This window comes from Lissotriton helveticus, chromosome 6 (genome assembly GCF_964261635.1).
Source record: "Lissotriton helveticus chromosome 6, aLisHel1.1, whole genome shotgun sequence".
NCBI lineage: Eukaryota > Metazoa > Chordata > Amphibia > Caudata > Salamandridae > Lissotriton > Lissotriton helveticus.
Genome location: NC_136067.1, coordinates 1,945,656,198 through 1,945,679,762, shown reverse-complemented (window position 1 = coordinate 1,945,679,762; position 23,565 = coordinate 1,945,656,198). Strand labels below are relative to the sequence as shown.

The 23,565-nt window shown below is 45.6% G+C and overlaps 1 protein-coding gene across 2 annotated transcripts in view; it reads left to right on the top strand.

The window, feature by feature from the left end:
• LOC144761974 (cysteine-rich secretory protein 2-like) overlaps positions 1-23,565 on the top strand; it is a 298,644-nt gene that overhangs the window by 28,260 nt on the left and 246,819 nt on the right. For both annotated transcript variants that reach the window (XM_078647144.1, XM_078647143.1), the window contains exon 3: positions 5,780-5,893. In XM_078647144.1, coding sequence (XP_078503270.1) covers positions 5,780-5,893 — 114 coding nt within the window. The remainder of the gene's footprint in view (positions 1-5,779; positions 5,894-23,565) is intronic.

The following is a 23,565-nucleotide window of genomic DNA, read 5'->3' as shown; positions in this document are numbered from 1 at the left end:
CGATCGGACAGTTCCAGATAGTGTGCAAGCACAGCGAGTCTGGTCTAGAACCTATTTTCGCTAACGTGAGCCCTGTTAAATAAGTTCTATGTAGGATTTTGAGTTGTATCAAACAGAAATGGAGGGTGATAGCCGTCCCCCTTGGGGACATCAGCGCAGCCTACCAGTCCTCCTCTTCGATGAGTCCCAGGTCAGTTTGCCATTTTTCTCAGTGCTTCTGAAACAGGTCTGGCAGGTTATTACACAGTTTTCGGTATGTTAGTGAGATTGCTCTATCTAAAATTGACTTGGACAGCAGCCGATCCTCTAGTGGGGAAGACTCCAGCAACTTGCTCATGTCCGGGAGTGCGGCAGCCAATGCATGGGGGATCTGTAAGTATCAAAACACCTCCCCTTGAGCCAAGTCATATTTCTCCCTTAGTTGCCCAAATTTAAGGATTTTACCCTTTTTCACTAGGTGCCCTATAGTGGAAATTATCCCACTTATCAAACCCAGGCTGATTGCATAGCAGTCCCAGATTTTTGGGAAGACCATAGTGGTGTGGCTTGAGTTATTACATTTGACCATCCAAGGCATCTAGTCGCTTGGTGCCAAATCTCTACTGTATGGGCTGTTGGGTTAATATATGGTCCTTTCAGGATTTTCATATAGAGAGCCCCAATGCATCCCTCATGACCCATCTGGGTTCTGTTGAGCATGTAGGTCGGGTCCACCAGGGAATGATATATTTCGTGGTTTACTGCCCTCTCATATCAGGGAGGGCAATCCCCGTCATACCACCCCTTAGTAAATTTCTGCATCGCTATGCGGGGTAGACCTCCATTCCACAGTAGCATTTTAACTTCGCCCTCCACACTTGTAAAAAAAGCATCAGGTACCTTACTTGGACAGTTTTGAAGTATGTACAAAAAGCAAGGAAGAACTAGCATCTTGAATAGGGCAGCTCGGCCCAACAGGGAAAGTTGCAGGGATCTCCAGTGCTTGACCTCGCTGCGCAGTCTATCTAAGGGTGCCACTAGGTTTCGCTCATAAAAGAGTTGGGGATCTGGGTTATAAAAACCCAGAGGTAATGAAATCTGTCAAGGGCAACCTCTACTTTGCAGCCCGGGAGTAGTTTGGGAACAGGACCCCGGAGGATAAATAATACCGATTTGCTTCAGTTGATCGCATAGCCGGAGTACTTCCCAAAATGTATAAAGATATTTAGGATTACATGTATTGATTTGTATGGGGACGGGAGATAAAGCAGGATAGCGTCTGCATAGAGCGGTATCCTGTCATCATGTCCTTCCGCCCATTTCAACCCTCTAAGCATTACATCTCCTGTTACCCAGGATGCCAATGGTTCCAACATTAAAGCGAAAATGAAGGGGGACAGGGAGAAGCCCTGCCTGGTGCCTCTTCTCAGTTGGAATTTTCTGGACGTATAGTTATTAACCCGTACTTGGCCCTATAAATCTGTATATAGCAGTTTTACCCAACTCAAAATTTTCGGGCCCAATCCCAGGCATCTCAGTACCTCAAAGAGATAGGGCCACTCTACAGAATCGAATGCCATTGATGCATCTAGGGACAATACCACTGCATCTTCCTCTATATATTTCTGTCGGGCCCTACATGTTTTAACAAGGCAGTTTGAGGAGTGGGGTTTAGAGGCACACAGACTAGTCCTATATTACTTTGCGGCGCATCTCCAACATGCAGCCCGGTGGTTGAATGAGGGCGACAACTGGGAGAAGTGTCTTAGAGGGCGAGTACAGCATGTTAGTCTACCAGCGACCTTAAGGAGGGTGAGGGCACACCGGCAGACCTGCTGTGCATGGTCAAACAGGCCACATTTATTTGGCATACATTTGTGGAAAGCATACTCAGGCATCCACCGGTACATCGGGATCTGAATATCTGGATTCTATCCCCAGTGGTTAAAATGGTGGGAAACATTTCATTTCAAGCATGGAGAGAGGTGGATACCAGGCGCTGATAGACCTGTATCCTAACAAAACCTTTATTACGTGTGAACAGGTTTGTAAAGAGTTCGGCCTGGGGCAGAGACAGTACTTGCAGCATGCGCGCCTCAAATACTTGGCCAGAACAATGTGGCCTACATACCCAACGCTCCACAAACTACCAAAACACTCGATATTATGCTTACCTGCGGGAGTGGGCATTGATTAATCTAATTGCTGTATAGGGCAATCAGGGCGCATTCGAGGGCTTCACCTCCCAGGACACAGAGTGCCTGGGACGGAGATCTACAGATGCCCATGGGTGACAGGACCTGGAGAGAAGCACACAGTATCCTGTAATGCCCGTTTCAAGTCAATACATTTTAATTGCCTTCAGTGTGTGTATTTGACTTCAGTGAGGCTGTATCGCATTGACCTGGATCGCTCCGACGCCTGTCCCAGATGTAGTAGGGAAGGAGCAGTCTTTCTACACTTAGCCTGGGGGTGCGTGGAGGTATCCCAGTTCTGGATACGTGTTGCTGAGCGAGCAAGGGTGGGAACTGGCCTTTGAGTGGAGGCAATCCCTCTGCATTGCCTGTTGAGACAAGCCCCGAGACCCAGAAGGCATGAGATGGCATATACATCTTTGCAATTACACCTGGTATTAGCGAGAAGAAGAGTTGCTATAGTATGGATGGGTAAGCGCTACCCCTCAGTGGACGATTGGTTGAAGGATGTGCGTGAGTGGTTGCTGGCGGAGGAGATCCACATAAAAGCATGCAGCAAGGATGAGAAACTGGATGAGGACCTTAGAATGTGGAGAGATCTCTGAGTGATCACATTTACTTAGATGTGAACTATAGAGGATCAATCAGTGAAGAGAGCGAAAGCCCATAATACTACTATGTATACATTCCCTGATATATATATGTGTATGATTATTGGTATCTGCAATTGGCTGACTCCCTTTTGTCAAATGGTTTCCCTTGTATATTGTGCCTGCATTGGTGCAGAGCTGCTTCCTGCACATGTTCACCCACCGTGTTGTTATTATTACAAAATGGAAAAATAAAGATTTTTTTAGAAGTTATATGTGATACAGGCGTTGTTAGGAGAAGGGCCAACTTCCACAGGAGCGAAGAAGAATCCCTCCACCTCCAGGACACAGAAGCAAGAATGCGATATAAGATTATAAAACACTCTTGTCTACTGTCTCCTAAAAGTATGAGGGAATTTACCCAAGGAGTGTCCACCACTCTCCTCATACGAGGGGTAACGAATAACAGAAGGCGTCTCAGGGGATGGTCCAGGCTAGGAAACAAAAGCAAGTTATAAACAGTAACACTCTTAATTGTTATTCTGTTTACCATAGAGAAACATTGACATGTGTGATCAATTATGGATCTTACCCCAACTGTAGGTCGGGCGAGCTTCATCGATGAGTTCAGGTAACAGGGAGGGGGCCAAAAGAACTCACGAAGGACTCAACACACCTCAGACGCAAACAAATATCATAAAGGAAGGTGAGGTGACCCGACCGGCTGCATGAAGGGGGAGCAAGTGCAGCGCAGCAGTACGACCATACACCAAACACAATCAAACAAATACTGAAAAGGAGTGAGGGGCACCGACCGGCTGCACAGGGGGCAAGTACAACGGAGCAGTACCCACTCAGGAGGTGAGACACCCGGCCCCTAGTATGTCAGGGCGGAGCGCTCACGCTCAATAGGAATGACCCAAAAGAAGAGTAATAGCAAAGGAGGAAATGCAGCCACCAAAAAAGAAGAGAATGAATGCAGTAAACAGCCGACGCCCGCAAAATGCGTGAGCGTTGGTAGGGGCGTCGCGTTCACCGGCTCTGGAAGCGGCAAAGAAATGCCGAGGACCGGCAGGCAAACACACACCACTCCAAGAGCAGGAAATCAAAAGGGACAAGGGGCAGCAACCAAGATAATAGCGTTAATCCTCAAGAATCTCAACAGAGTGTCCTCAAGACGCCAGCAAAGCACACGAGCAGGAACCAGGAAGTGGAGAGGGGGCGTGGTCACGAAGGAGTAAGCCAAGCAACAACGGTAGTTCGCTGCTCCTCCTTATTCCCATTAGGGAAGATCTATAAAGTACAGGCTTCAGAAGATAAGGGGTCACAATAAAGTGTTTGACCTCATTAATCACACAAGTCAAGGCTGTTGATTCCTAACAGGCGCCGTATAACCTGCCTCTCCCTGAATATTGTGCAACCATCTTATTTGTTAGGGTTGCTGGACATACCATACCTGGGGTGCCCACAGTCATCTTATCTCTGCCATTTTGTAATTCCAATTCTCAGGGTTGGGTAAACATCACAACAAAACTTTTACAACGCACTACCATTACAACGCGGTCATTACAACGCAAACCATCACAACGCATTGCGCTGGGGGGCGCTCTAGGATAGGGAATATATTTAATTTACTATCCAACACCTTCCCTACTATCCACGGGGACTGGAGTTGGAATAGTAAATTAAATAAATCACTATCCAGCGCCTAAAAGCACTATGCGTTTTAAAGGTTTGCGATGTAAAAACCGCGTTGTAAAGGCAGGCGTTGTAATAGCCTGCGTTGTAACGTCATACATCCTCAGGGTTGATGTGGCGGCTGAAATTTCTGGTATGGCAATTGATTATAAACAAACCAGAGACTGATTCTTCATATACTCAATCCACACTCAGCGGCTTGTGTCCATTTAAAAAACAAACCTGATTAAAGTCATCTGAAACACATTTTCAATAGGCAGATGAATGGAAAAGACAGGATAAAGGACACCAAAATAAATAGATGGGAAAGGAAACCAGGCTGTGAAGACAATTGGACAGACTTCGATGAACCATTTAATACTCTCGCTGTGCTTAGCGATCTAACCCATCAACACCAGCGTACTCCTCTCCTTCCTTAGATTAAACCCATTGCATCTTTTTAGAGCATCCATCCTCTAAAGAGATTACACTAAGACTTCCTTAAACCACTCCTGTTACAAGCGACTGCACAAGATAGGCCTACAAAGCATAGCCAGATACAGAAATAAATGTACAAATACCCAAATAAATAAATCAATAGACATCTTTCACATGAGGCAGTATATCACATTATAAACAAGCGTGCAAACCACCATTGTGTTAAGTAAAAGCTTATGCCTTGTAAAAAACACTGAATATCATAAGGGATTGCACTGACAGAGTGGATTCCCCCAAATCCACCATTGTCTTGTTTTGATTGGACCAGATTTTGAGCCTGATGTTGTCCGCTAGTTGTAAACATACATTAAAGGGCCCAACCAGTGGGTGATGTCACAGTAGATCTCAAAGCACAAGCCAGCATCATAAAACAAAATAACAATCTGAAATGCTATTGTTGGTGATTGTCAGAGAAGCAGGACTGAGTAAAGAGAACTGTATTTACACTTTATATGGTTGATGTAACCTCACCTTAGCACACTACAGTATGGGCCCGATTCACAAAGATAAAGTTAGACAAAAAGTCTAACTGAGACTAAAAGTCTAAGTTTACTACTTTTTGGTATTCACAAAGTAAGATAGTACTAGTAAAGTTAGATATTTGATCTTAGTTTACCTTTGTGAATACTGAAAGTAGTAAAGTTAGAGTTTTGGTCTAAGTTTACCTCTGTGAATACCAAAAAATAGTAAAGTAGGACTTTTGGTCTAAATGTACCTTTATGAATGCCGAAAAGTAGTAAATTTACACAAAAGTGTAAGTTTACCTTTGTGAAATGGGCCCCCTATGCATACTGTTATGACTGCATTAGGTCAACTGTTTACATTGATTATATTTTTCAGAGCCTAGATCCTAGACTGGACACTGATAATGCTGACGTTCAAAAGGTGATTTGCGACAAACACAATGAATTGAGGCGAAACGTCGACCCACCCGCCTGCGACATGCAAAAAGTGGTGAGAAACATTTTACATTCATACATAATTTAAAATATAGGGATGTAATGTTAATTTCATGGATGTAAAGGAAAATATATATGCCTTCAGTATTGCTAACCTTATATCAAAGAGAATAAAAAATGGCTCCAATCCACATCGCGCTATATATCTACATTGTGTGTGGTAAATGTTTACATGGATACCCAGCAGTACCAAAGGGGGTGTTGATGGACGGAGCATCTGAACCAATCAAACACTCACACCCAGTCAACAGATCTGGGTTTAATCCATCACCGTTCTTTAGCCCACTCTGCCACCCCAGTTCAGACATGGCCATATGCAAATCAGTCTGACCCTGTGCCTCATGGGAACAGTCCAGCCCGAACTGCCAAGCCATGCCTTCCCTGGACCGGAAACAAGCTTCCTAGAACCGGTTTCTGGCATTTCAGCTGTCTTCAGCCAGGCTTCTATTAAACTCTGCCTTCCTTGATTCAGGTGCATCTGTCACTTCCACTAGGCCCCTGCAATTTTCTTCCCTTCCTGATGGCTGTAGCAGGAGTGCTTGTGTGCTCCAGAGCACTCCCTCACACTTGGTCCTAACTCATGCATTGCTCTATCCCCTGCAGCACCACTGTATTGCTGTTTCATCCATTGCAGACTCTGGGGTCCTGTAGTACTAACTGCCTACTACCAGGACTCAATATAAAGTGCCCTACTCTACTTATTTGTGTGGCTGACACATCCTTCTTCAGTGCACACCCTTCCTCTTGGCTTCTGCAGTGCCTCCCACCTCTAAGCACCTCTAGGCTTCTTGCTCTTACCTATTTCTAGCCTCAAGCATTGCATGGCACCGCCATGCTCCAGAGCTTTTGAATTTGGGCTAGAGGACACTTAGGTATGTTCCAAATGAGCATGGGTTTAGTGTCTGCTCCAGGGGCCTGTGCCGAAAGGGATGGGATGATGCAAAGTCCTGGAGGGACTACTGACATTGCAGGAACAATGGTGGTGCTTCAAGTAATGGAGTCACAGCCCCATGCAATGCTCTGACGTTATGCCTCGACTACGCGCACACATACAACAGCGATTTCAAAAGGGCTCTCCCACAGTCGCAAGTTACCGTTCAGAGGCGTAGAAAGCAAGGGAGGGCGTCTACTGCACTCCCTCCTCACCCAAGTAAATTCTTGTTGGACCAGTGTGCCTTACAAGGCCAACCACGTTTGTTATTTCAGCATCTTTGGTTTATTGGCTCTGTTCTTCAATGCAGTTGGTTGAGGGCCCGCAGCTCCAATATTTACCCGAGGGGCCATTTATTGTACACCAAATTGGTACGTGTGGAGTTATTTTAATATATGCATTACTTGTGCTTTTTCGTGTGGGCAAACCAATTTTTCTTTTGACCTCTCCACCGTGTGCTTTAATGACGTGTGTCATGTGCAATGGGTGAATCACAGTAGTAAAAAGGAAATACAATTTTATTGATGCATATTGGTTTGTGTCTCTGTTCTCTCTTTACAAGTCATTGGGCATTAATAGTATTGTTCTTATACTTTGATATATTGAACACATTCTTTGAGATACCACAAATTTTCTGTTTTAAAATAAACCCAGATCAGTAAATATGGGTTGTTTCTGGTCCTGATGAAGTTCCTATGACACTTATGGGTAATTGGTCGAACCCGCAATAAAACCAAGCTGTTGCTTGTTAAATATCTTTTTTGATGGACTGAAAGATTTCTTGAGTAATTTTACTACATGTATATTTGTTTTTCATAACTAGGCTAAATTTAAGCAGGAGGCTCCTTCTATTCTGCATCTCAGGGCAAGTTGCAGCCCTGCCCCTGTACATTCTACTTAGTTTGATGGGGGTCAGGTATGTGCGGTAGACTTAATTAAAATGTATCCGTCTGAACCTGGCATTGCACCAAAACATTTTAATCAATACACACGTCTTCTGCCGCTCATTGTCTGTCATCTGTACCCCCAACTCTTCCATCCAGACCTGTCAGGCTTTGGCGCTTGCCTCAACCCTGTCCCTTTTAAGCACTTTATAATAGACAGAAATCAGGTGTCGGGAGGATCCACAGTCATCACCATCTGCAATGTCTCAGACTGTCAGGGAGTGTCTGAAAGCCCTGTCCATATTCCCCGTGCCGTCCGTGCAACTTTAGCATACTGTAGGAACTGGCCAGTTCACAATGAGAAATCATCGCAGGCTTCTGTAGAGTAATGTTTTGTTACTTCCCGGTAATCTTCATTACCCCGATTATGGTCCTCCTCGTCCCAGTTCTTGCAAAGTGAGGCAGTCCTTGATCACAACAGGCTAGTTAAAACCCCTAGTGTTGCTTTTATTTTTATTATATAAGCCACTCCCACCCGCCGCCATGCCTGTTGTCCTCAAGTCCACACACAGACACAGTTGGCGGGAGGGAGGGAACAGGACTGGGACAAGGAGGACCTTAATTAGGGTAATAAAGATTACCGGTAAGTAACAAATCATTACCCCCCCATATGTCCTCCTCGTCCAAGTCCTTACAAAGTGAGGACCTCACAAGTAGAAAAAAACATGAAGAAAAATGCAGGACACAAAGGATCCACAAATCTCGTGGATAGAAAGCTCAATCACCGCAGCCTAGGAAGCAGACACAGAACATGTAGGACGCCCCTGAACGCGAACCGGAGGAGGCAAACCCTTAGACTTATAGAATTGGCAAACCGCCAAAGGCACCCATCGACTGATTGTGGAAGTAGACACCTTCTTCCCCTTGGCCACACCCCCACAGGAGACAAACAGGGCAAGAGAAAGATGAAACCCCAAGGTTCCTTGGAGGTAAACCTGAAAGGCTCTACGAACATCCAAGGTAGAAGGAACAAGCACATCCCCTTCCCCAGGTACATCAGGAAGAACCACATCCTGCTGTAAATGGAACTTGGAAGAAACTTTAGGGAGAAAATCCAAGTCAAGCTGCAAGACCACTCTATCCTGCAAGAACTGCAAATAAGGAAAGGAAACAAGCAAAGCACCCAACTCACTCAACCGCCTAGCAGAGGTGATGGCCAATAGAAACACCACTTTAGCAGACAACCACAACAAATCATCAATATAGGGAAACACAGAGAAACCCTGAAGCTGCAAAACGCCCACAGCAGGAGTCAATACCTTGGTTAAAGTCCAGGGAGCAGTAGAGAGGCTGAAAGGCAATAACCAAAAACTGGTAATGGACCTCGTTCACTGCAAACCTCAGGAACTGCTTGCTTCCTGGATGGACAGCAACATGAAAATAGGCGTCTTCTAAGTCCAGAGAAGCCAAACAAATCGCCCTATTGGATGAGGAAATGACGAACTGCAAGGTGACCATCCGAAATTGATCCAGCCACACCAATTTGTTCAGAGCCTTGAGATTCAGAATCCGGCGGTATGAACCATCGGGTGTTGGGACCAAGAAGAGAGTGGAATAGAAACCCAGGCCCCATTTCTTCCTCTGGAACCAGGAGAACAGCACCTTTTGCCAGCAACATGTCCACATCTGACAACATAGCAGACCTCTTCATGAGGTCTCTTGACAACGGGGTAACCCAAAAACAGTCCAGAGGGGGAGGGTCCTAGAAAGGAATGTGATATCCATGATCAATGATCAACAGGACCCACTGGTCAGAAATCAGAGTTGCCCATTGATCCAGGAACAAATGGAGAGGAGTCTCCACCTTGGCATAGTCCTTTTTGCCCAGCACCCCGAGGCTGCTGCTGAATTCTGGGATATATAATGGAATGCAGCCCCACGACCACAGACCCGTGCACGAAATGGCTGAGAAGAACATAGAGCACCCTGAAAGCCTTGCTTATGGAAAAAGGACTTCTTCTTCTGCACACTCTGAAAAGGCTTCAACAACTTTTTCTCCTCCGCATACCTCTGCACAATTGTGTTCAAATTGTCCCCAAAAAGCCGAGGACCATCAAAAGGCAGTTTATGAATTAAGGCCTTCTGAACAGTGTCAAGATGCCAAGGCTTTGTCCACAGAGACCTCTTGCCAGCCACTGCTTCCCCGGCAGCCGAGGAGAAGGCCCACAGTGTATCAAAAGTCACATCGGACAGAAACTGCGCCAAGACCTCTGTCTCTACCAAGATGGGAGTGGGATGCCCCTGATCCTGAAGACAACTTCTCGAAATTCTTGATAAGGGCCTGCGAGGCATAGGCAGAGTAAGTGCTAGCCGGAATCCCAAAATGAGAAGCAGCATAAGAACGTTTCAAAGCCTCTTCCAAAGACAAAGATGAAGAAGCAGTTGAAGACAAAATAGAATTGACTTTAGTAACTTCAGGAAACTAGGAATCAAACAGCGCCAAGCAATACCTCTTCCCCAAAAAGTGAGGAATCCCCTGCTTGTCGTTCTCAAGCCATTCCGTAGCCAGAATGTCATTAATGGCATCAAAAGGCAGTTCATCCACCACTGAGGTACTTTACTGGGAGTAAAAGCTATCACCCACCAAGGTTTTAGGATCAAACCCAGGACTTCACGGATATGGGTCCACATCTCTGAAAAACCTTAAGGGAATTGTCCATGTCCTCATCCTCTTCTACCTTAGATTTTTGGGCAGAAGGCTCAAGCAGCGCAGCCTGAACAACAGAATAAATCAATTCCTGCAAATCAGAACTAGAAATTTGCAACAGGTAATCCTTCTGCAGGTCCAGTACAGTATTCCTCTTAGAAAGAGATTTGGCAGGCACTGGAGATGAATCCTCATCCCCATGGGCAAAGCAGAAATTCCAAACACCCCACAAAGCAAACAAGGAAGTGCCCAGCAACTCCCCCTAAATACCTCCTCCCAGCAATCAAGTTTTAACACCCCCGAGGCTTGAATACCCAAAAGGACAGCCCCGCTGCCTCCCACCCAGCCATATATAGACAGAACATGGCTACGGGAGCCAGTTGCGGCTGGCAACCCTCAGCACCGGAAACGCACAAGAAAGCTCCCCACCCCAGCCAAGCACATGAGTGGGCAGAGCGTTCAGTAAAACGGAGCAGGGACACGACTGACTGGAACACCCATAAGGTCTGCATCAAATATACAAAATAACAGTCTTCTTAAAAAACAAAAACTCACTGCACGGTAACTCATCTGCATGAAAGAACAGGAACAGACATGGAACACTAAACACCAATGCTCCGACCGCTGTGTCGGACAGGAAAAAAAAACAGGCATGGCGGTGGGTGGGAAGTGCTTATATAATAAAAATAAAAGAAACAATAGCGTTTTGGACTAGCCTGTCATGAGGCAGGACTGCCTCGCTTTGTAAGTACTGGGATGAGGAGGCCAAATGAGGGTGTAAAGAGTCTTTCCCTAGCATATAGGTTTCCTAACGATTTACAGCTGACGTCCCTACAATGTACATTCAACATATCTTCAATAATACATCTGAATGACAACAATGTCCAAAAATACAAATCTTTCATAAAGGGGGGGGGGGGGGAGGGTTGTCTCAGCACCCTGCTAACCAACCTTTACTGGCTTTCAACTCTTGGTTGTACTATATAATGGAAATTTCCAGCTACTCTGGAGCCTCTCATAAGTAACTCCTTTAGGAGGGGTGTCTCTATCTACAAGTGCCTCTCAACAGACACTTCTCCCAGTTGTACTCTTTCACTACCCAATGCACCGCGTTTTGAAGCTTAGTGACAAAGTGGTACCCTTTTATGTCAGGTAACCCCATGCTGCCCTCCTCCAAGTCCAGTTTAAGTATAGGCAGAGCTGCTCTTCTTCTCTTCCTTGCCCACACTAAGGATATCAGTAGGCTGTCCAATACCTTGACAATGTAATGCTTAACCATGTGTAGCATATTCTGGATTGTGTAATGACAAGAAGACCATTTTTGCCACAACTACCTGCCACTAAGAGCGGCAGTGGCCTGTGGTCTGTCTGAACTCAGAAGTGAATCCCAAACAGGTAGGGTCTTAGCTTCTTTAGTGCCCAGACCACAGCAAACGCTTCCCTTTCTATGGCACTCCACCTCTGATCCCTGAGGAGTAGTCTCATGCTAAGAAAGACTACAGGCTGACCTAGGCCCTCATCGTTGTGAGAGCACCACTCCCATACCATGCTTTGAAGCCTCAGTCTGCAGAACAAATTCCTGGGAGAAGTCAGGCGCCTTGAGCACGGGCGCCATGCACATGGCTGCCTTCTGGGTGTCAAAAGCCTTCTGGCAGGACTCAGTCAAGATCAGCTTCTAGGGCTGTTTCCTGGAAGGCAGCTCTGTCAAGGGGGCAACAATGGTGTCAAAGCCCATAACAAATCTCCTGTAGTAACAAGTGAGACCTAAAAAGGCTCTCACCTCTGTCTGGTTCTTTTGGGGGCTCCCAAGCCAGAATGGTGTCAATATTGGGTGTAGGGGCGCCACCTGGCCGCTTCCTACCTGGTGTCCCAAGTACTCCACAGAGCCCTGCCCGATCTGGCACTTACTGGCTTTGATTGTGAGACCTGAGCTCTGCAGAGCCTTCAACACTTCCCAGAGGTGCTGCAAGTGTTCTTCCCAGCTGGAACTGAACACTGCAATGTCATCCAGGTAGGTGGCACTGAAATCCTCCAGTCCAGCCAACACCTGGTAGACCAACCTCTGAAAGGTGGCAGGGGCTTTCTTCAATCCAAAGGGCATTATCGGGAATTGGTAATGCCCCTCTGAGGTTCAGAATGCTAACCTTTCCTTGGCCCCATTGGTTAAGGCAATCTGCCAGGGCCCAGACGTGAGTTCAAACATGTTGAGGAACTTGGCAGCTCCCAACCGATCAATGAGCTCATCAGCTCTAGGGATGGGGTGCACATCAGTCTTGGTGACAGCATTGAGCCCACGGTAGTCCACACAGAACTGCAGTTCTGGAGTGCCACTGAGTGCAGCAGCCTTTGGGACCAAGACCACTGGGCTGGCCCAAAGACTGTTGGAGGACTCTTATCACCCCTAACGCCAACATTTTAGAGACCTCCTCTTTGATACTGACCCTGACCCGCTCAGTCAACCTGTAAATCTTGTGTTTTACAGGAGGGCTGTCACTGGTGTCTACGTCATGGGTACACCAGTGAGTAACAACTGGGGTCAGAGAGAACAGTGGCTCAAACTGTCCCAAAAACTGGTTACATTCAACCTGCTGCTCTGGGGTAGGTTGTAGGGGAGTGAATCACACCTTCCACTGACCCATCGTGCTCCTGGGTGGACAGCCAGTCAGGGAAAGGTTCATTCTCCTCTACCACCCCATCATCTGTCGCCAAGGGCATGCTCACTTTGGACCTCTCAAAGTGAGGCTTGCGGTGGTTTAAGTGGAGGACCCTCAAAGGGTTCCTGGGAGTCTGCAAGTTCACCATGTAGGTGACATCACTTTTGCGCTCCACCACCTCAAAAGGCCCAGTCCACTTGTCCTGCAAGGCACAAGGTATCATTGGGGCCCTGACCCACACTTTCTGGCCAGGCTGACACTCGACCAGAATGGCATTCTGTTTGAACCAGCATTTCATCTCCTCCTGGCTTGCTTCCAGGTTCACCTAAGAGACTTTCCTGTAGCGGGCAGTTTGGTTCCTGAAGGCCAGAATGTAGCTAAATACATCCTGGAGAGTTTTCATGGGAGCTGCCTCCCAGCCTTCCTTAACCGAACTAAGTGGTCTTCTCACAGGGTGCCCATACAGAAGCTCAAATGGACTGAACCCTAGAGACTTCTGTGGTACTTCCCTGTATGCAAAGAGAAGGCATGGCAAGAGGAGGTCCCACTTATGCCTCACGGGTTCTGTTAGACCCTTGATCATGCCCTTCAAGGTTTGGTTGAATCTCTCCATCAAACCGTTACCTTGTGGGAGGTAAGGAGTGGTGAGCTTGTAGGCTACCCCACACTCCTTCCACAGGGATGTCATATACTTAGATATAAAATTGGCCCCAGGGTCGGAAACCACCTCTCTTGGGAAACCCACATAGGAAAAGATCCCCATTAACACCCGGTCCACCACTGGTGCCTGAGAGGTACTGGGTGGCATGGTCCACTAAGACCAGGATGTACCTGTTGCCCATGGCTGTCTTGGGATCCAGTGACCCTACAATGTCCATCCCAACCCAATCAAAAGGGGTTCCAATAATTGGAAAAGGTTGGAGAGGAGCCTTACCCTTCCTCTCAGTCTTGCCACTTGCCTGGCAAGTTTGGCAAAACCTGGAATGTCCATCTGACTGCCTACACATTTGTGGCCAGAAAAAGTGGGTAACAAGCCTAACCACCTTCTTGCTGCCAATGGGTCTGCTCAGATAAGTCCCCCACTTCAGCTACCTTCTCCCCTCTAGGTACCGGGGTGTCCCCCTCAAGGTCAGCCGCCTCCCAGACCGTGGGAACCTCTGGGGCCGGTTTCTTGCGCCCCCTGCCCTTTCTCTTGTCAGAGACCTGGGCCATTGTTTCAGGCTCCAGGTCCTACTGATCATCCTTTCTGGCGGCATTGACTGAGTGGTCGTACATGCCCACTCTGGCAACCCAAGTATCTCCAAGTGAGACCTGAGTTCAACATCCTTCCACAAGGACGGCTGCAGGTCATTCCCTAGCAGACGATCTACAGGCATGGTAGGGATCATAACCACGCCTCAGGGAACCTAAGACCCCTCCCATTCAAAGGGAACCTGCGCCACCATACTCTGGCGCTCTGAGTTGTCCACAGCAACTACTTGGTGGAATGCCCCGGGGACTACCTGCTCCTCAGAGGCTAGGTGACACCAGACTGCGGTCACACTGGCTCCAGTATCTATGAGATCCTCTACCCTTTTTTCACTGAAAGTTACCCAGGTGCTGTATTTCCTTGTGTTAGGGAGCACCTGATTTCCTGGGACCATCTCACTGTCCCCTAGTGAGACGAAGGTCATTTCTACGGGATCCCCACCCTCCTTTGGGTACCCCTTCTCCCCAAGTGCAACACTAGCCAACGCCTTGGTCTGCCCACCGGTGGGTGGGTTGATGCTCTTGGGACACTTGGGGTGCCCCCTTATGTGACCCACCACCTTACAGGCGAAGCACGTCCGGGGCAGTCTCAGCAGGCTTTCCTGAAGAGACCCCGTGTTTCTTATCTCCTGGGGGATGGGAACCTTTAACCTGGGTATTAGCTTAGGGCAAACAGCGGTGTCCATGTCGGCGTGGAGCGTCGGGGATACGAGGGCGAAGGCGTGAAGCGAGGCGGTACAGATTGCGTGCCCACACGTCGCGGTGTAAGCAGCGGCTTGGTGGCGGCATCAGGTGGTGTCATCGGTGAGACCAGGCTTGCGGTGCGGCTTTGCAACGGTGCCCTCTCTGGTGCCTTCAGTACACGGAGTCAGCAGCGGCGTTGTGTTGCTTTTTCTTCTGCTGCAGCACAAAACACACTGTCCCCAGTTCTAATGGCAGAATAACTTGAAGTCTTTCCTGTGCCTGAGACTTCTTGAACAGGAGACAAGCCCTACATCAAGCCCTTGGAGAAACTCACAAAAAAGAAATTGCAGAAAGTTCAGTCCAGTCCATTCACTGCCCAAGACAGAAGCAGCCACTGCAGGTCACCACCGCAAAGCACACAGCAAAGTGGTAGTCCCTCCGCACAGCTTCTCCAGGTCTTCTTCTTGGTAGTCTTCTTGGTTCCAAAAGAATTCTAAAGTTTGGGGGTCTGAGCCCCAATATTTATACTTCCAAATCCTTTGTTCTCTGGCAGTAGAGAAGCCCTGTGCTTGGTCAAAACCAATTCTGTCCTCTTTGGTGCAGCTTCCTGGCAGGAGATGGAGACAGCATTGTGAAAGGCAGACCAGGCCCATTCAGGTGAAAGGAAATCTCCTCCCCCCACTCTAAATGCAGCCCAGGTCTATTCAGCCCAGCCCTGACTCATCAGGCTCTCTGCAGCCACTGCTCCTCCCCAGCCCCTGTCATCCAAAAGCCACATATGCAATACACAAACTTAGCAGGTGCACCCTGGATGGCTAAGCAAGAAAATACCTACTTTCTGAAAGTGGTATTTTGAAACACAGAGTGTAAAAATCACCCTTAATAAAAGATGCATTCTGAGTTCAGGCATACTACACTTTATTTTCCTACCTTGTTCCCAAGGTTAGTTAGGCTTATAAGGTGTTATAAGCAAACTACCCATTCTATCATATGGGAACAGCTAGCCTTACAATAGTGAAAACGAAATATGCAGTAATTCACTATCAGGACATGCCACACACATCAGGGCATGTCCTACCTTTTACATACATTGCACCCTGGCCACAGGGGTACCTTGGGCCTATCTTAGGGGTGACTAACATGTAAGAAAAGGGAAGGTTAGGGCCTGGCAAGTGGGTGCGCTTGCTAGATCGACATGGCCGTACCAGACTGCACACAGGCTCTGCAATGACAGAAAGAGGCGCATTTTCACTGGATTCAGAGAAAAAGTTAGTTTTACACACCGGCAAAACCCCAAATAGATTAAAGTAATTTGGGAATGGTGTTTCTAAACTCAAAGGCAGTACATAAGCAGTTCAAGCCACTTCCAGGTTGCAACAATAATTGATATGGATAATCATAAGCAAGATTACACTTGAATATACAATTTCATTATTAGAAAATATTTGTATTTTCCATCAAAACATGAGACTGAATAAAACATTAAAAACAAATAGAGGATCAGAAACAATCAGATTCTATGAAAACAATATAAACCTCTTAAAAAAACATCTTATAGACACATTTCTATAGAATCAATGTTAGCCAATACATATATTAGGATGTGTTTTTTTGTTTGAATAAAGAGAGGCACAAATTTGTTAAAGACACTTTACAAGTTGATGCATGAATCATAAAACAAAGGAAATTGACGATGATGTGTTTCTGTGTAAAATGTTTGTCACCTTTTACAGGACAAGCAATCAATCCTATAAAAGCAACACTACAACAGAAGAAAATAAACATATTTGTCTATTTGCAAGCTTATGCTATTACAGTAATATATCACAACAGCCCGATGTCATTATGTAAAAGAGTCATATCTAACCCGCTCTTAGAAAAGCCATTCCTAAACACATGGCATAATAAAAGATATTCATATTGCCGATTTGCAAAAACTATATTTGTAAATCCACTCTCAGATAAGGTGGGAGTTGAGTACTGGCTAAATTGAAAGTCCAGATTAAGCATGCACACATTTGTTTTATAAATGGACCCACTGAAGCCAGAATGTAAAGACAGCAGGAATACAAAGGTGATATATATTATAAACGTGGGGCATAAGTCTTAAACCAACCATTATTAATAAATAATAATCCACATTTGTAAAGCGCACAATCACCCGTAAGGGTCTTAAGGCGCTGGGGGCCGTCGGGTAGATTAAGCAAGCTATTGCCCAGAGTCACATGGTGCTGGGCTAATCTGGCACCGGTGATCGAACCGTGAAACCCCAGATTCCAGAGTCAGTCGCCCTAGCCGTGGCACCACACCTCTTCCAACCATTCATGCCTCAGATTTAAAAAAACAGAAATAAAAAATAGATTCATCCTCAATCTAGTATTTAATAGTATAGATAATCTACCATGTACCTTATTAGAAATATGGGTACAATTCAAATGATTCCGTTTCTCCAAAAGAAGATCTATTATTCTGTTTTCAATTTTCAGATCTTATATAGAACTTCTTCAAAGTAGACATGGATATGAATTCTAAAACTATATGGGAAACTCATTAAAAACTCATTAAAAAGAGGGGCTTCTCTGTTCTAATGTACGTGGAGAATAAACACTAATTCTTAACAAAGTACTTAATATAAAGTATTTTACCTGTTTATTACTGGGCCCGGAGCTATTAAAGCTTATGTTTCTAGGTGTCCTTAGCAGAAGGATATCAATTAATTCTTTTAAGGATAGAACAATAATAATAACAGTTATAGAAGAAAGAAATAAGTGTATTATAAACGAGCTCCTAAGTTAAGTAACTCAATTAAGAAAGAGAAATTCATGGTATGAAAAACGTACTTAAAGTGCCAAGGCTATCAAAATTTCCCACTGCTGTTGGGTTCTGAATGAACGAAGATAATTCGCCCAAAAGATTCTGCAAATGACAATAAAGGGCTATAAGGAAATTGCTATTTCCAACGAATAGTGGTAGCTGATAGAAAGCAAAAAAACATATCCCGACCATCTCACCTAGTTGCAGAGATTGATATGGTCTGCATCAATAATCAACAACCATGGACTATGCAATGGCAGGCCTGAGTAACATTTACTGGCTGCTTATATGGGTGGTACAACCAGTGCCGCAAGCCCACTGGCAGCATTTGATTTACAGGCCCATGGGCACACACAGTGCACTGTACTAGGGACTGACTAGTAAATCAAATGACCAATCATGGAATCACCAAGGAGCACTTGCACTTTAACACTGACTGGGTCAGAAAGCAAAAATACAGGCCAACACGCCAAAAGATGCCAAGTCTAACACCGACTTAAGAAGACCCATAACCATGTCTCAGGCCTGCCACTGCAGAACCAGTGTGTGCAGTTTTAAACTGCCATATCAACCTAACAATTTAACCTACTTGCCAGTCCTAAACTTTCAGTCTTTCTACATATAGTTCACCCCTAAGGTAGGGTCAGTATTACCCACAAGGCAGGGTGCAGTGTATTTAAAAGGCAGGACATGTACTTTTACATTTTACATGTCTTGGTAGTGAAAAACACACATTTTCATTGTTCACTACTGAAAGACCTATCTATCCCATATGATAACAATGGGATTACCTTATTACACTTTTTGAGTGTAATTCCAAATTCTGAAGATAGACTTTTCAAGTTTGGTGTCACTGGACACACAATTTAAAAACACAACTCATGGTGAAGTTGGATTTTAAATTACAGTTTAGCAAATGGCACTTTTAGGAAGTTGGGATTTACTTACTTAATGCCATTTGGGGCCTTCTGCCTGTCTCTAGAATAAACATCTTGAGTGGGTGACAGCTGGCATCCTGCATTCCCCTTAGACAGCCACACACAAAGGGAAGGTAGATGTGACCGAGTAGCCATCTGCATGTTGATGTGTCATCCTGAGCAGGATGGAAGGGAGGAGCTGACACTTTACACCAGAAACGGATGTGTCCTGTCCCCAAACAAAGGGCTGCATACCCACCTATAGTGATTCTGGAGCCAGGGCAGGAAGGTTGGGCCTCTGTGCACTTCAAAGCTTTCTTTAAAATCTCCCCCACTTCAAAAGTAGAACTGGGCATAAGCACTAAGCACTAGATCCCTGACGCCACAACTTCAGTACATTCTGGACCTGTGACCACTCTGCCAAGAAGAAGAGAACCTGCAGTGCTGCTAAAGGACTGCCACTCTGCTGGAACTAGTGTTTGATGGACTCTAGCTTTTCCATGCTGCCCTGCTGCTGCTGCTCTCTCTCATCCTGGGTGAGAAGGACTGGATCTGCATCACATAAACACAGAGTGACTCAAAGGTCGTTCTGGGTTGCATCCTGTTGCCTAAGTCGCAGGGACTCAAAAAACTTAAAACTCTCCTTTTAAAAGCTTTGGGCTCTTATGCTTGTGAGTCTGTCCTACTTAGTGGTGCCAACCCAGTCATGGATCCTTGGAAATGGACCTCAGGGTTTGCTACAGTTAAATTGACACATCCCTTGCTGAGAAAGCCGAATCTATGCATCACTGTTGGTGCGGTCATCGGTTTGGCGCATTGCACTTGAACCCAGCGCATCACACTCGGAACCACCGCTACGGAACCCACGCATCAGCACTGGAGAAGATCGATGCATCAACTTTACTGCATGGAGGAACCTGGTGCATCACCTTCAGAACCGCCGTACTCCAGAACTGACGCTTCGCTCACAGACCCATCGCATTACAGACCCATCGCAACGCCGCCTTTGCCTGGAGAAATTCGGCATAACTGCATGGGGATCAACAACGCCTCTTGTGCAAAGGCAAAGATTAAGGTACTTTTGATCAGCGGGCCTGCATGGGTCCTGTAGCCAGCCTTCGCTCCATTGCAGGGGCCTGAACTCTTGACTTTGTCCATGTCCAGTGTGACCAATAAACTCTTAAGGCGCTATTTGCTTGTATGCGCTATTTTCACATTTAATCTTTGGAAATTATAGTTATTAAATTTTTGTCGTTTTGATCTTGTTTTATTTATAAAATCATACTTTATTTTTCTAACTGGTGTGGTGTCTTTTATGGTGTTTTCACAGTTTTATTGTTGCATTGCTCAAATACCTAACTCATTGCCTCTTAAATTAAGTCACAAAAAAAACTATAGTGGTTCCGTAGGGTACAGAAATTATTTCTCCACATCACCATAGGCAATTTAGATAGAATTTTTCAGGCAAAGGAACACAAACAACCGAGGTTTTAAAACAAAGGGGGTGGGGGAGGAATTTCTTCATAATTGTCAAATACATTCAGAATATTTATTTTAGTTCGTAAGGCTGTCTAAACGGAGGGGTGGGGGAGAAATTACTTCATAATTGTCAGATACATTCAGAATATTTATTTTACTCCATAAGGCTGTCTAAACAAACAGTGACATATAGTACAGTGACAGAAGTGCTCAGTGACTGTGGTGATGTGAGTGCATTATATACAAGCATGAGTAAAATATTTCCAAACGAACAGACTGGATTTACAATTAGGGAAACAACATTAAGGGAATAGTCAGCACAAATTGATTCAATGTCTCCGGTAGAAGGCATAAGTGCTCATCATTCTAAACCCGGAGACCTGATGTAGCTGAGCGAATGTGTAACGCCGACGGTTCGACCCTGACGACAGCCTAGTTCATTGATGTCATGGCGGGTCTTCCTCAAGGCTAAAGAATGGTAGACAGCCTAAAGAAAATAAGGGGATTCATATCAGGGTTTGTGTTCCGGAATTAAATGTCTAGTGGCCAAGTAGCAGTATCGACAAGGTGAGGTACTCACCCAATTTGAGATGAAAATTCCTCAGGTGAATTTGTTCTAATCGGAGCCAACGGGTGCCTAAAGGGAATTGGGGGGGATTAATCTACCCATTCATAGTGAAGATTTATCTCTCAGAGCCATAGAATGAGTTATGGTCTTACCTGATGGTAATCAGGCCCCACACTGTCCTCTAAGTCGTGGTTGTATCACCTTCAGTGGTGTCTCTTATAGTGGTGCATTTAAGTAACTTCTTCCATTTGAAACTAAAACAAAAATGAACAGCAGATATATGGATGCCTGCTTGTGTGGATGATTTATCAAAAAGGGGGTGTGTTGTGAAACCAAGTAACGGTCTTACCTGATAAGAATCAGGGACCGAAGTAATCCTGAAGCATGGCAGCTGAAGCGCTCATTTCCAGCCACTGGACCAGCTAGATTCCCTTGACTGAAAAATACCTATGGTGATGTGAAGAAATCATTTATGTACCCTACGGAACCACTGTAGTTTTTTTGTGGCTTAACTTATGAGGCAATGTGTTAGATATTTGAGCAATGCAACAAATAAACTGAAAACACCATAAAAGACACCACACCAGTTTAGAAAAATAAAGTATGATTTTTTAAATAAAACAGGATCAAAATGACAAAAATTCTATAAGTATAATTTTCAAAGCTTAAATGTGAAAATAGTGCATACAACCAAATAGGGCCTTAAGAGTTCATTGGTCACACTGGACAGGAACAAAGTCAAGAGTTCAGGCCCCTGCAATGGAGCGAAGGTTGGCTACAGGACCCACGTAGGCCCGCTGATCAAAAGTACCTTAATCTTTGTCTCCGCACACAACTTTTCCCTTAATGTCGTTTTTCTAATTGTAAATCCAGTCTGTTTGGTTGTAAATATTTTACTTACACTTGTATATAATTCACTCACATCACTGAGCACTTCTGTTACTGTACTATATGTCACTGTTCATTTAGACAGCCTTAAACTAAAATAAATATTCTGAATGTATCTGACAATTATGAAGTAATCCCGCCCCCTCTGTTTTGAAACTTGGTTGTTTGTGTTCCCTTGACTGAAAAATACTATCTAAATTGCCTATGGTGATGTGAAGAAATCATTTCTGTATCCTGCTGAACCACTGTAGTTTTGTTGCTAAATACCCAGGTTCTGAGGGGCTCAGGGTTTCCCCATTGTTATTTTGAAGTCTTCAGTTAAGCCTGCATGCTCTGTGCCAAGCTACCAGATGGTGATCAAAGGTTATTTTAAAGTGTGTATCTGACTTACCCTGACTCGGATTGCGTTTTCTGCTTGGATAGGGTGCATACTCTGCCAACCAGAAGCCCAATTTCTAACATTGGCACTGTTCCTTAGCTATGCACGTAACGACGACACCGACCTATCTAAATGTATTTCTGTCCCTTCTCAAACCCAGCTGGGGTACTGCATGTGTGGGGGCAGCATTTAGCAAGCTCAACAGAAACAGAAGTGTCTTTCGCCTGTCGACCAGCCACAGTGCTGAAGAAATCCAGATGGGCAAACTTTTGCGGTACAGCAGCAATGGGCCTCCTCAAGTATAAAAGGACATCATCTGTGTAAAGTGATATCAGGTGTGTAGAGTCACCTATTTAGATACCGAAGCCCTCCATGTCTTTTCTAAGTTTCATAGCCAAAGGCTCAAGTGCCAGGGCAAACAATAGTGGGGATAGGGGGCCGCCCTTTTGCATAATATGTTCCACCACCCTGTCCTTGAAGACTACCTGCTGCTTCTGACTGTGGCACGAGGGGCATTATACAGAAGTCACACCCAGCTGCAAGAAGTCAGTCCGAAGCCCACTTGTTGCAAGACCTCCATCAGATATGTCCAGTCAACCCCATCAAACGCCTTTGTGCTATCTACTGACTCCTGTGCAAGTTTCTCTTGACTATTTTCTGCCACATACAGGACATGTGTCAGTCTCCTCAAATTCATTGCTGAGCTACGGCCCAGTAGGAAGCTGCACTGGTCTTCGTGCACCAGTGCCCCAACCAAGGCATGCAGCCGATCAGCCAACATCTGGCGTAGCACTTTTGTATTAGTGTTCAGCATGCTGAGGGGTCTATACGAGAAAAGGTCCACTATATACCTGTAGGAGAGTAGGGTCTGCTATCCTATGGTCACCCCAATTTTTGCTTTTTGCTTCACTGGTTTTCGACTTAATGTGGCTGTGGGCCTGCTAATCAGACCTCCAGCCTGCTGTTCTCTCTCTAAATTCACAGACATGTACTATAGGTACATAACCAATTTGGTACTGGACACCTTGTCAGACCCTATCCAGTGCACACTAGGTGCCAAGGGCATAGGTGCATCCAAGGCCTACCAGGGGCTGCAGCATATCTTTTGCCACCCCTGGCTGGTACTTAAATCGACACAACTGGCTGTTCCCACAGCTGGGGCAAGGTGGTGTACTCACCCCTTGCTTAGATGTAGTATACCTATGTCTAAACCTATATCTGGACACATCTATACCTATCAGTCACTCCTATGGCAGGCCTGTAAGAAAAGGGGTCAGGCAGATCAGGTCGATTACCCCTTTTCAAGGTTTGCCCGGCGTTAGCCGCCTCTCACCCAACTCAAGGTTTACCAAATAAAGAGGCAGGCGCTGGAGACTGGATGGCAGGAAACAGGAGTTTATTCCGACGGAGCAGAACACGTCAAATCAGACAACAGGGTATCTTCTCGAGGTGCTCTCCCGGCATCTCTGAGGCTGGCCTCTTATACACAAGTTTATTACTTTATTACGCACATT